The sequence below is a fragment of the Erpetoichthys calabaricus genome, chromosome 5, assembly GCF_900747795.2.
Source record: "Erpetoichthys calabaricus chromosome 5, fErpCal1.3, whole genome shotgun sequence".
NCBI classification, from domain to species: Eukaryota; Metazoa; Chordata; class Cladistia; order Polypteriformes; family Polypteridae; genus Erpetoichthys; species Erpetoichthys calabaricus.
The window spans coordinates 179958760-179973661 of record NC_041398.2 but is presented as its reverse complement, the minus strand read 5'-3'; the positions used below and the strand labels follow the sequence as shown (position 1 = coordinate 179973661).

At 32.6% G+C, this 14902-nt stretch overlaps 1 protein-coding gene across 10 annotated transcripts in view; it reads left to right on the top strand.

The window, feature by feature from the left end:
- Nucleotides 1-14902, top strand: part of add1 (adducin 1 (alpha)) — a 132750-nt gene that overhangs the window by 96473 nt on the left and 21375 nt on the right. For 7 of the 10 annotated variants that reach the window (XM_051928588.1, XM_051928589.1, XM_028802266.2 and 4 more), the window contains exons 11-14: nt 4433-4534; nt 7104-7193; nt 7313-7330; nt 11162-11248. In XM_051928588.1, coding sequence (XP_051784548.1) covers nt 4433-4534; nt 7104-7193; nt 7313-7330; nt 11162-11248 — 297 coding nt within the window. The remainder of the gene's footprint in view (nt 1-4432; nt 4535-7103; nt 7194-7312; nt 7331-11161; nt 11249-14902) is intronic. The other 3 variants (XM_028802267.2, XM_028802264.2, XM_028802263.2) reach the window with 1 other exon arrangement.

Below are 14902 nucleotides of genomic sequence, written 5' to 3'. Positions count from 1 at the left end.
GTGTAAAAAAATATATATAGTATATATATTTATATACACACACCCACACACACAGACAAACACACATACATGCTGGCATGGTTATAGAAACCACAGGTATGTGGCCGTGTTGTCCTTGTCTGAATTTTTATAAGATATGATAGCTATTATTAAAGCATGAGTAATACATATTTATCCTACAGGCAAGGTTTAAATAAGACTTTCTGAGATATATTGCGAGTTGTTGCTATTTCTATAATGACATTAGTTTAAACTAATTCCCTCTTATAAATATATTATTTATATTTATAATGTCTAGATTGTTTTATGAATATTTTTCTAAATTATCACTCTTGACATGTTCCAAAGCATGAGCAGTTTGTTACCAAATATTCTAAATTGACTTTTAATGATTATCTCTAATGAAAAGGTGGAGTAATTTTTTTTAATCAGAGAAGAATGATGAGCAGTGAGTATGTCATACCTTCATGTTCATTCCATTGTCCCTTTTATAGATACACATCATGTTACACGTATGTATGTTACAAGATTGTTGTTTTTAAAAGCGCAGAAATTTAGAGTTTAAAAGCAAAGCAAGTTTTCCCCACCCCCCCTCCTTCCCAGCCAGTAGTGGATATAATTTGTACAGGTTGCTCCTCATATGGGGGGATGTCTTAGTTCATTTGTATTGAATGAAAAAAATAGTTACACATTGGAGTATATTAACATAGGTTATAATATTTAATGAAAAATAAATTATGTTAACTACATAATTAGTGCATAATTAGTTGATTTTTTTTTTATTCTTCTAATAGTTTTAGGTTTCTACTATACTATACTACTCATTTGTGAAAATCATCGTATTTCCCATTTTTAATAGTATCTGATTAACTGAGTCTTATCATCAAGTACATGGCACTCTGCCATTTTTGTTATATCATAATTTGGCCTGTCAGACCAATGTTAGATAATACAATTGCATAAATAGTTTACCAAATACATTAATTTGTTTAAGTTTTCATCATCATACTAATGAAGGTTTCATTTTATAAGGATATTTTGGTTATTGTTAAAATGTGTATCAAAAATATATTTGACCCTTTCCTTACATTGCAATTATTTTATAAGGGTGCAGTGTTTACATTTTTTTCTTTAAATCTTTGATCTTAATTGTACCAGATTAGTTTTTAAGTTCACTACACCCTCTGACTTTTTAAAATGTATAATTCATTTATCCTAATATTGTACAAATGTGTTGTATATAAAAATTGAGACCCATTTCCTCTTAGATGTCGCTGTAAGCACTCTATATTCTACACTCGGCATATAAACGTGACCAGTTATACATTTTGTGACTGTGAAATACATTTAAATTAGCATGAAAACATATTCCAGATATTTTTTAAAGTCCAGTCTTTTTTTTTTTAAATTTGTAATCCATGGCATTGTGCAAAAATAAGTGTTTTACAGAAGCTGCCAATGCATTTTAACTAGGTTTTAAGTAAATGTCATCCACTAACTTGAAAGTGTGGTAAGGCATGCTTGTAGTGATCTGGGAATAATCAGGTCAGATCAACAAAACTAGCAATAGACTTTAGGTATATGAATATTGAAAGTAGTCTTAACATATTCATAGCACAGATACACCAATAATTTATCTGTAATGTCTTTTCCACTGCAACAAAAGTAGTTTATTATTATTATTGTTGATGTGACATAAAGCCCTTACATTATGAAAACTATGCTTTTCAGCAATAAAAACACTTAATGTTGGTTTCAATTTGTATTTCTGGTTGAGGCTTTTGTCTTTTACTTACAAATTTCTCGCCATAAATATGCCATCTAAATGCACGCTTTGCATTTACAATCATATATTTATTTTCTCATTTTGACTTGTCAGCTTTGTTTTAAACATTCTGTAGTAGTCGTTCTGTTATATCATACTTACAGATGTATTGGCAGTGGATGCCCGAGACCAGTTAAGCAAAACTGTTCCTACAAACTGCTATAGCTACACAACGGAGAGATGCGGCTGTTAGTATAGTTACAGGTGGAAATTCAGGTAGAATCGTGAGAGCATCAGTGAGTAAGGTACTTAAATAAAGATAAATTAAATAATCAGCTTGGCATGATGCTTTCAATTTTAGAAGCACTTGTTTAGTGTTTTGAGCTCCTGAAGTAGCTTCTCATTGGCCTTGTCCTTCGGCCTTATCCTGGCTGTCTCAATCCTATGTTTAAGACTGCTGCACTGTTTATATACTGTAACTACATAGGAAAAAGGGTAATTTGCCACCCAGAGAGGATTAAAAAAAAAAAAAACTCGTTTTTGTCAGCCAGAATACATTATTGAAATGCATCTGACTGTACTCAGTTTCTACCAACTTTTTATGAAGTTGGGCAGATTCCACAAAAACAGCAAGCGCATAATTTACATTCTAAATTGCATACAGCCTCTGCCTTCAAAACTGTTAGTTTTCAATGCATACTCAACCTCTTTTTAGCAGATTAACTTTTTTCCACCTCTTTCATCACCACAGGGCAGGGTTTGGATTATGATTAGCATTTTAATTTAGTTCTGATTGTACATATGTTTCATTCATTCATCCATCTTCAGAATGCGCTAATTCCATGTGCAGCTTGTAGATTGCAAAAAACATCATGGTATTAATGAGAAGAAAAAACTGTGTGAAATTGTAGTACATCACGGGATACATAGTCAGATTTGTGTGTGTGTGTGTGTGTGTGTGTGTGTGTGTGTACACATTTAAAAAGCTAATTAAAAAGAAGTGAAAGTTGTATACAGAATAGACCTCAACTTTATTTTGAAGGCTGCATCCTTTCTAATGTTTGTTTATGCAGCCATAGTTTAGATATTTAATGGTCATTTTAAATGTGCTTGGTAAGAAATTAGAAATACCTTGATGACACAGACACATAACAGCAAATGAAATGTATTACATCAGTGTTAACATGTTAATGCACATTCCTTGTTACTGCATAGATTTTTAACAGTCTATAGTCTGACATATACACAAGTCATTGTCAGTGTTCTTTTGTGTGTAATTCATTAATGTCTTATTAGTGACCTATAAATCGAAGATTAATTTAGCAAACTGCCACAATTAATTTTTAAATGCACATTTTTTGATTTGTTGATTTTTGTAAAGCCTGTTAATGGAGGTTTGAAATACTTGCTGTAAAATTAGTGGTGTAAATATCTGGAATCTAGTTTTAGATCAGTTGAACATTTCAAATATTTCTGGATCCAAGATTGTTTTGCTGTTCAATTTTACTTTTAGAATTAAGTGGTTTTATTGCTTATATGTTATTGAGAAGATAAAAACGTTACAAAGGACAGTGAACTCCTTTCAGAGTAATCTTAGTGTCCTAAAAATGCAATATAGAAGGGTTGTGAAGATAAAACCATTCATTACTATCAAGCATTTTCACCAGTTTATAAAGTTAAACAAATTAACTTTGGTGATGCCCACTCATGCTCTTCAGACAAGTCAACATACATTGTTTAAATTTGCACATTATACCACCTTTCATAGCCTTTTTATGCTTTCAGTTGGCTTTGGTGTTTGTTTTGCAGAGCCATTTATCAATGATGACATTACAATCAATTTGTACTGAAGCTTTTTTTTTTTTAATACAACCAGAAGCAAGTGTGATTCAGCTGTGAAAAATTGACACTTATTAGCTTGTCTAATCTAGAAGTCAAATCTTAATGACGTTTTTTTTGGGAAAATAACAGTATTTGTGCTATTAAACTGAAATTCAAACATTTGATCTAGCAGCATCTTGATATTTTCAAACATGCCTCATCCAATGCAGGGATTTTACAGGGATGGGGGCTGGGGTGTTGGGCCAGAGCCTATCCTGGCAGCACTGTGGTAAGTATAGTAAATCTAGTTTTTGACAATACAAAAATAAACAAATGAAAGATGAACAGTTCCATCTTGGTCATTGCATTCTTCCTTTCTTTAATTAAACTATTTTTAAGAGCTCAAGACACACATTTTAAATCCAAAGGTAAAAGCTGTGATTTAGACTCAATTATCTATATCATTTAAAGCATGTTTTTGTAACATTACTGGATTTAGTAGTAATCAATTTAACATCCATTTATTTATTCATACAATGTTCAATAATTTATAAATAGATCTGGCTTTATTTTAGCTAAGGCCTGGTTGATAGTACTAATTCTAAGAATATCCACTGGTAGAATCAGTCATACAGATTTTGACTCAATTCTCTTTAACATTAGTTCAGTACTTCTACTTGAAGGGTTATTTTTTTTTTTTTTTAATTGCCCAAAGTTTTTTTTATCATCATTGATTATGTGCTCTGCTTGTGTTTCATTTAGAGGTGTTTGAGATGCATGATTTGTTATGATGCATTGACTGTTCCTTGTTTTGTAAGGCTTGTTAATATTTTTCTAATGTTATAGTGGACAAAAGAGGAAGGACTTCGTCAAGCCTCCACTGCTGCACCAAATCAGTTTGTTCCTTTAAACACTAATCCTAAAGAAGTCCAAGAAATGAGGAATAAGGTGGGTTTTGAAGTAAAAATAAAACATGGTTCATATGCATAGCAATAGAGAAAAACACTTCTAAAAGTTGCATTTTAGTAATTTTTAAATGTATTAATATATATAGCAAAGATAATGATGTTCATTCCTGTGTAGGTGAAAAATATCTTTTCAAATATGTAAATTTCTCAGTTAAAGAAATAGTTCCTTACATTGTAAATAATTTGTATTTATGTAAGTGGCATTTTGTGTACAGTGAATTAGAAATTTGCTGCTTAAAAGCATGTCAGGAGATTTGTTTGTGAAGAACAAATGTAAACTAAGGGCTTAAGCAGCAACTCAGATTTGTAACTGCACTGCACATGTTTACATGAGCTGAATTTTGGATAGTTTTTATCAGCTTTGACTTTAATGGTGTTCAGTTTTGCAATCCTAACAGTAAACAATTTGTTCTCTGCTGCCATCCAAACTTCCAGAGTTGTGATCTATAGCTTTTTGCCATTACTTACTTTATTAATTATTGTGTTTGATAATCAGTGCTATGCTAAGTGTTTCTAATTTTTTTTAACATTTCAATACTCTTTATATCCCATTATCACAACTGGCATAATCAAAGGCTGGCATTTTTTACTTATGTTATCAGTAGACAAATAAAGCAAACTTGAATTTTTTTTTTTTGTACTTTTTTATGGGGATTTTCATTCCAAGTAACTTTTCAGTTAAGCAGTTATGTTATAGTTGTTTGTGAATACATGCTTACTATTACGATCTGGGTTAGGTCCACACATTCTGTTACATCATAGAGCCTGTTCAACCTGGAACTGTCAGTAGTACTAAGATGACTGTTGAAAATGAGGACATGTACATGCAGCAAGAGGTTGGTGCTAAAAGTGCTTAGTGTTTTTATTAAAACCAAAAGAACAAGTAGTGTAACAAATGATCTTCACTAAATTGTCGATAAATAATCCAGTAAAACCAAGGTAAGCATAAATGTTAAATATCCAAATAAATGAGTAAAACAAGGTTAAAATCCAGAGACAGTTCTTCAATTTAAATAAGAGCCCCAATGCATCCTTGTAAAGCCAAAGTCCCCTCTGCTTACCCTGCAGAGGATCTTGCAGCAGGGGAGACACCCAACTGACAAATGCAGTCAACCCTAAATTCCTAGCCTGGGTACCTATAGCTAGGTCTTCAGCATCCATGGGGTGCTGTGCCAGGCCACACTGCATAATGGGCTGCTCCTACTCCCCAGCATCATTCAATAGGAGTGTCCCTTCTTTAGCCCCAGGCTCCTATCATTGAAGCTCGCCCCTGACTACCTGTGTTGATTCCTGTCTGCATGGGATCTTCTGATCCTGCCTCTTGTTCTCCTTTCTTTCTCTATTCTTCTTTCTTTTTAACCGCCATTCCTCTGTTCTTGTTTCTTTTTTCTGTTCTCTGCCCCTTCTCTCTGCTCCTTTGTACAGCCTGATCAAGTGTAGATGTGACCCTCTGCCTACTCCAAGGTGCGAATAAGGCACCTTACTGATCTGCTTGCATTTACATGTGATTTTGAGATCATCCAAACACTGAGGTCAGCCCTGGAGTGGCGCTGTCTTGTGCATCCCGCATCCGTCCTCACACTGCACACTCTGGAGATGTGTTTATTTATTTAAAAATCTGTACTACACCATGGACCGCTTATCACACTTACAGTTAGCTCATTCAAATTAAACCTGCGAATTGAAAAGGCCTATTGTTATTAAATTCAATGACTTTGCTACTAAGCCACACTGGCTTTCCAGTGGCATATTTGTGTATTTAATTTGTTATCTGTGTTAGATGAATGAATATATATATATATATATATATATATATATATATATATATATATATATATATATAAAATCTGAGAAGTAATTTGCATTAGTCCATCTTATAACTACATATATCGAAAGAAACACAGATTTATGCAACTAATTAATGGCTATAGAAAAACATTGGCTTTTCCCTTTGTAGCTGAAGTTTTATACCACCACTTCCTGAATATTTTTATGTGCTTGAAATACGTTTTTGCATGGATCAGCTAATTTAAACTGTGCATAGAATTTGTGGATTTACTTTCTTTTACAAAAGGAAGAACTAGTTTTATATTATTATATTATATTATTTATATAAGAATTTCATAGTTAACCATTATTTAACAAGCAACAATATGCATTTATAAGATTAAAGCAGTATGTGTAGTATATAAGTGGAACTGTTTTGGAAGGGAAGGCAAAAGAAAGAGATGCACCTTAGGATGTATAACACTGAAAAACAAAAGATTGTGAAAGGTGAATGATGCTTCAACTTTTTAGAAGCAAAAAATAAGAGTAATTGTGAGCCAAGTCCAGTTCAAGAGAAACTGTTATTTAGCCAATTTAATGTAAAAATAGTAATTTTCAAACCCTGTTAGTCCTCAACAGAATTGTTTAAATAAATCTTGACTATTCTAACTACTTTACAAAAAGTGACTTTAAATTAAAACTATTTCATATGCCAAGGGCTTCAAAACTGATGATAAATTTACCATTCTCCTTTTTGTTTGTCTTTTTTTTTTTTTTTTTAGATACGTGAACAGAATTTGCAGGACATTAAAACTGCAGGTCCACAGTCTCAGGTGCTTACCGGATCTGTGCTTGATCGCAACTTTACGCAGGTGAATTAATTCATTTGCTTCAGTTTTTTAACCATTAAAGAGAATATCTAAATTTCATTTTGGATTCTCTAATGCATATAGTACCTGTTGTAACTAAAACAATTATTCTTCAACTGCAGAAAAGTACAGTGTGGCAGGTAAGTGTTGAAGGTAATAACTTTGTGATTTTTTTTTTTATATATATAATATAATTGCTCAGAAGGAAGTAGTGCCAAACCCACCCCCACCCCAGCTTCCTCATCCTGTAATTCAACCCATTTTTTTCACTGACCAATAAGACTTAGACTTCAGTTTATGTTGCTTAAGCATGGCAGAACAATGTGTGAGCTTTATCACAAACATGCATGGTGTGTTACACTTTAAAGTTTGTACTAGTCATTCTTTCAAGGGGTGTTAATGTGTTAACTAGGTAGCATTTACACAGTAGCTTCACACTTTAAGTAAATAATGGGTGTCTTTCCTGACCACAATTAATATCACCATATTTACTACAGTATTTAATGTTCTGGGACTTTACCCAAGCCTCTTGGACTGTGTTCACACTGGATTTAGTGGAATAGTTTCTTTTCCACAGCCCAGTTAAATACTCATAACTAGTACAACTTTAATATACCTACTGAAAGAAAGTAAGACAATTAAATGCCTGAAATATGGTCTGGTCTGTTTTTTTTACATGACAAAATTAAAAAGATTACATTTTATAAAAATATGTTCATAGGGTGACTTGATTTATCTTCAACTTAATTAAATATGCACTTTGTTTCTGTGACTATAAGAGGTGTAAAATTGCTAATATAGATTTTGTGAGTAATCTGTTTTTTGGAAAATCAAAAATATCAGAATTGGCTAATTTGAAAAAACACAGTACGGTTCATGGCTTTAATTTTATATTTCCATGCGTAGCCTGTTTCCACATTTTGTAGCTTTTACCTTTGAGCTAAGAAAGTAGCAATATTTGGAGCATGGGGTTGGGTTGGCTTGTACAATTTTGAAACTTTGCGATATTGTAGTTAGCATGTGAATTGTAATATTTTGGTTTACTGCTCCTGTTTGAGTTTTTGAAGGAGTTTCCTTCCTTTCATGAAAGTCTTTATATTCCCTTTTTTTTTTTTTTTTACCTGTATTCTGTACGCTTCTTTATTGTCTTTGTCTGTTGGAATCATGTATTCGTCTTTATGACACTGTTCCTTTAGTCAGTTTTGGACAAAGAACCAACATTCTAATATGCTAAATATTAAAATTTATTATTTTGTTAAAATTACCGGTAATAGTATGAATCTTTTTACTGTTGCTTGTTGTTCTTTTCTGACTTCTTGTCTGTAGATATGAGAAAAATGAGAAGATTATTCCAATGATAAAAATTTCATGTTTCTATTCAGACTTCCTTGCATACCAATTATTTATTATGCTGATTCAGTTCTTATTTATTTGTTTTTTGCTTTAATGAGAAGTTTATTAATGTTCAGTAATGTGTTATTGAGAATTACTACATAATTTATACAGAGATATTCATTTTAAAGTAACTAGCAGACACCTTTACCAAAGCAGTCGAAAAAATCTTCATTATTTTAGATCTTTGCCACTCAGTCTTTTGTGTCAGTTTTCTAATGTTGCTGGCAAAGATGTAGAATTTTAGTTTTTGTATTTAAAATAACCATCTTAATTTGTTTACTTCCTAATCCACTTTTTGATATCTAAATAGAAAGGTCAAATATACAGTAAAAGGAACTTTGTAGAACAGAATGATGATGGGTACAAGAAATAAACTGAATGAACTGATACCCTAAAAATGGTTTTGGTGAAAGCCTGCAGGATTCCAGTTTTCTTCCATGATGTAATAACAGTAGATTTTAGTCTGCATACAGTTTATAAAGAGAAAATTAAATAAACTAGGGTAAACACTTTTCCCTGTAATGAATGTGGACATGATGTGGCTATTGTTTATTTTAAATTATTTTTGTAATATGTATACACATGTTTATTGTAAACAAATGTTTATTTTGTACGTTGTTTCTTCAGGACTTAATAACATTAAAAAATATTTTAAATTTCCTTTTTTTGGTTTACTTCTGCATGAAAATATTTTTTTGAAAGTGTTCATTGAAAGTGTGGGAAAAGTACATATTATTCTCCATATTAAAAAATAATTTTGTATATTTTTGTCAATCAAACTGGTTTTATAGGAATGTTTTTTAAAAATAACTTATAGTAGATTTTAATAATCAACATATGCCAGAAGTCAGATTTATAAAACCTATCGTGCACACATTTCTGCTCATTTTACCTTTATGCATCTGTCTTCTTGTAAGTGACCACCCCATGTAGCTTAGACACACAATTGATCATCCAGGGGTTTTGGTATCCCGCAAAGTATGAAACACCACAAGGAAATGACACCTGTTTAGCGATCGGGATGAGTTGGCAACTACTGTGAAGCATTGGGCGCTGCTAAGCAGTGAAAGAAAGTCGATGAGCTTTTTTCCCTCGTGATCAAAATGATAACACCGTTAAAATAACTGTGCTGGCATGCAACTGCACAACTTAGAAGAACTGTGAATTGTAGCACCTTTTCTTTACATTCTGAGGTTTAATAGAATATTGCTGCTTACAGTTAACAAACACAAATTTATTCTTTCTAGGTGCCCATATTGCATTGGAATTCAGTAAATTGCTCTGGTTATGTCAGTAAAATCAGACACTACTAATTTAATTATGTACTGTTTATGCAAATATTCCAAAATCTGAAAATATCAGCTTACGGGTACTCAACCTGTACTAATTTTAAAAAAAAAAGAAAAGGACAATTTAAATCTAGAGAAGTCTGTTGTAGCTGCTTTGTTTGGATCAGTCTCATTGTTCTTTTTGTTTCCCAATATAATATTTTGGAAAAGATGTAGAATTTTTCTTTTATGGAAATGTACTTTGTTCTATATTATTTTATGTTTTAATTTAATATTTATTATCTGTGCTACCCTAAAAAGGTTGAACAGTAATCAGTATCGACCTCAGCATTAACATTTGTAGTGAACTATGCTACATACATACATACATACATGCTGTATGTCTCTCTTACATGCCATCTAGTATGGGATCGATACAAACAATTTTAATGTTTTTGATGCACTCTCTGTTGAAATGACAAATGAGATGCATTTTACAAAAATGAATGGGATATGCCATCTTTTGGAATAACAGGACAGTGACATAGCAACCTGATGACAATTGTAAATTGTCTCTCTTTTCTGGCATTTGTTGAGCATGTTTCAATCTGAAATTACCTTGACTGTAATGCATTATAAATACATGTCCTTTAGTTGTTGTCATAGGGCTGTTCATTTTAGTGTTGTGCTATGATTGAGTTATAGGTAAAGTTTTTAAAGACAAGAGGTAGTGGTTTGGAAATAGCACTTTGTTTCTTTACTGCAAAATTTAGTTAATTGATGTGCTACTATTTTTAAGGTGTACATCCAGTGTGAACACACCTTCAGGCCAAATATATATTTTAAGACAAGAATTTTAATTCCTGAAATCCTTGTTGCATTTAAAAATGTTAAGTGTATTTTTTGGAAAAGTTTTTCTTATATGCAGGGCATAGTAGGGTGCAAACTTAGAATTCTCATGGTCTTTAACAAATAATAAAATCCAGTCTCAATTTTTATACCATTATTTTTCTGTTTATGAATACTTTTTCTTAAAATGGTCATCACATTTTTGTGTTTTTGATAAATAATTTTAATAAGAAATTAATATTAAATCTCTCTTAAATAAAGCACTCCTGGAAGTTTGACTAGTAGTTTAATTTGTGTTCCATGCCCATCTGTGCATGTCAGTGTGACATTATTCCCCAGTTAACTTCAACTTTTTTTTTTTTTTTTTTTTTTGCATGATGGTAAAATCGTTCCAGTTCTTAACTATTGATGTTAAAGTTAGGGCCTAGTTTGCTGTCTTTACTCAATTTACTGTTACAGGATGCTCCTCTCTCAGACTGTTCGGAAACTATTGATGGGCTCGATCTCACAGAGCAGACCTATAGTCCTGCTAAGTCTATTAGAAAGGTACTTACATTGACGTTAAGATAATTATGCATTTTTTTTCTTAAGGACTTCACTGGTTGATCTTATTTCCTGTTTAAAAATAAAAAAATCACACCGGATAATTTTATGCATTAGGCATTTTATTAAACTTTAAATACGAGTTAATTTTTTTTAAATTTTATTTTAAGCCAACTTGGGGAAACAAACATTTAAGACAAGTACAGTACAACATATGCCTTTATACATGTTTATCATTTACCTGATATTGTTATGGAATCTGAATTTCTTTGTATATAGTTTTAATCTTCATCGTCTACAATAGTGTTGGCAGTTTATTATAAATATTGTTTTAAATGCATTATTGTTGTTGTTCCTTACGTGTAATGGCTATTTCAGCATACTTTGTCTCCTATAAATTGTTTTGGCAGCATATAATTAATTACGTGATGTCTTGAGTTGATTTAGAAATTCTTGTAATTGAAATAAAGCCTTTTTTTCCTAGGAAACTACACTGGGTATAAACAAACTTTTTTGTTTCCATAAGTTAGAAATAGAGAGCTAGTTGCCAAATACTGCATACATGCTTTAAATACTGGGAACTCAAACCTCATTTTAAAACTCTTCTTTACTAATAAACTGCACTAACAGTTCAGCTAAATAAAGAGACTATCGCTTTGTTTCTGTGTGTTGGTTTCATGTATTATGCACTTTTTTTGGAAGCATGTAGAGAAAAGCCAAGCAAAATGACACCTTTTATTGGCTAACTAGAAAGATTACAATATGCAAGCTTTCGAGGCAATGTTACATCTTGCCTGAAGAAGGGGCCTGAGTTGCCTCGAAAGCTTGCATATTGTAATCTTTCTAGTTAGCCAATAAAAGGTGTCATTTTGCTTGGCTTTTCTCTACATTCATAATGGCTAACACGGTACAACACCCTAGTACTTTGGAAGCATGTAAATTTAAGGAAAAATTTTTCTGTTATAACAATAGTAATATTTAATGTGAGGTTACGTTTTTATATATAAAAAAAAAAAAAAAGTTAGCAAATATAAATGCATCTTTTTGGATTTAGTACCAGCTGGTTTAGCCTGCATTTTCTTCCATATGAAACATCTAGTACTTTTAATTTGATTATTATACACGGTAAACCACCGTTTTTATCAGGAAATGTTGTACCAAATCATAAACTCAGGTACACACAACCTGTGGAACTGCAGTGTAACATTTGTACTAAATAGCCATAATTTCTTTTTCATTTGTTTTGCTTATAATTCAGTATAGTTTAATGTATTTGTTGTTGTACTGTTGTATATATTTATTTTGATTACACTAACTTTATTTGAAAACTTTCTAATTTTCTATTTATCTTGTAAGCATACAGAAATATAGGTTTTCCTCTTGCTATGCAAGTTAAAGCTGAGCTGTAAGACTTTTGCCAGTCATGTGAAAGTAGACTTGCCTGTCAAGAAATTGTGTATAGATAGCTGAGAAGTCCAGTTTTTGTACTGCAGGTGTTCTTTGGTTCTCGTTCCATTGTTGCCATTTGTTTGTCTCATTAGTGCAGTGATTAGTCTTAAAGTGAAGTGCTGATTGATGCATCAAGCGGTGCATGTTTTGTAAATAGGGTCTACCAGCTAGTGATGCTGATCAGACCTTCTGCAAGTGATACCATTCAGGTGGCTTTAACAGACTTTTTTCGTGTTCATCTCAGGAGGGAGCACATAATGTTTTGCAAAAAGCAGGAATCTGCTGCAATTCTGCTGCAGTGGTTTGTGCAACAGAGTTAGTTCTACAGGATCATCACTTGTACCACAAGAGCAGTCCGTCCAAAGATGGAGAGGACAACATGCTGGTACGAGAGTAAAAAGCAAGACAAAAAAGGATTCAGAATTGGTCTGCTGTCCATGGTAATGGGTAGTGTTTGATCGCTTTGAAATAAGATGGATGAGCTATCTGCTCTCAAAGCAGGTCATGATGCATACAGACACAGTAGAATTTTATGTCTTGAAGGAGAGCTTGGTTAAACCTAAAATACCTTAAGTATTTTAATACTGGATGAATTTCATCTTAATCGAGCAGACAGAGGCCCAATGCATTGTGGAAAAAAGGAGAGGGACTGGTTATCTATATGAATGAGGAATTTTGCTAAAGGGAGCATATTAAGGTTAAAGCTGTAGTTTGTAATTCATTGAAATTCTGACTGTCAGAATTCATCTGTGTTACTTGTCCAGGGAGATAATTTACATTATTCTTGTATTCCTTGCTCTGTAAATGGGGACTCAGCGACAGAAATAATTTGCTCAGTCACTAACACTTTAATGATGTCTCAGCTTTACACTGCAGGTTTAATATGTGTTATCTTCAAACATGCAACTTTGAAAGAAACTGACAACTTTCCATCAGTTGGATGGAAAGGAATCTTTCACAGTTTCTACATCTCTGTTATGGCTACTGCAGTTTTTCTATGCTTTGGTGTGCTGGGCCAGTAACATCACTTCAATAGAGTCCTACCAAATTAGCAAACTAATTAAAAGGGCAGTCTCAGTTATGGGACACGCTGTGCTCCCCCAGTAGCTGAGGAGTGAATTAAAACAAAACTCAGTGCCATAATAAGAATGCTGCATATTTTCTCTTTGATACAGTAACATGGAGTACTTTCAGCCAACAAATTACCCAGTAGCAATGTGTCAAGAAATACTACTGGGGATCCCTTGTACTAACGGCAACACACCTGCATAATGCCTCACTGTAACTGTAACTACCAAGTCAGAGGTTTTTTTATTTCTTTTAAATTTTCTTCCTTTTTATTCATTTTTGTGTGTGATCAGACTACAGTGTGTGTCTGTACATTTAGCTATCTAGTGAACATCTGTAAAAATCCAATTCCCTTTGGACGCAAATAAAGTTCTATCTATCCATCTAAGTAGTAAGCAAATGGCTTTAAAGATTGTCTATTTGTTTACTTGTTAATGTCACTGCACTCTGAAGCTGGTTCTCTGGAGTCATAATAATTGTATGTAGAATTCTAATTGCAGTTCTTCTCCCACACTGCTGTTGGATGGTTTTAGAAGATAGTACAGTATATCCTTTGTAAAGCATAATTGTATGGCAATGTAGACATTTGTAATCTGTTGCTTGTACGTTTAAATCTTACAAATAAAGGTGGATGAATGTTTGTGTTTCTGTATATCAACAATTCCCAATGGACCCTTTTGAAATGTCAAATGATTTGCCTGACCCAGCATTGCTTAATAGTACAGAAGACAGGCATATGTCCACATGGTCTTGAACACTTCTTTGCTTTTTACATCCAAGCACAGCATTCATTTGGATAGTTCAGCTGGACCTGAACGTAATGCAAACATAAAGTTCACAAATCCTTTTAGAGACAGACTGTTCAAAATGTCCAAATTGTCCTGACATCTCCAAGCTTTAGGCATTGGTTAATTAATCACTTTCTTATTATATGTAGCCACTCTGGTGCATTTCAGATTTTTTTCAGGAGGATAAAGGTGCACAAAATCTGGCCAGAGAATGCTTGCCTTTTTAAAATGTATTCACATTTTTTTCTGTATATTTGAGGAACTGCTTGCTTCATGCATTTGAATTATAATATACTGTATATTCAGTTATATATTGGAAACACAAAACCATTTGTTAAGCAAAATATAAATT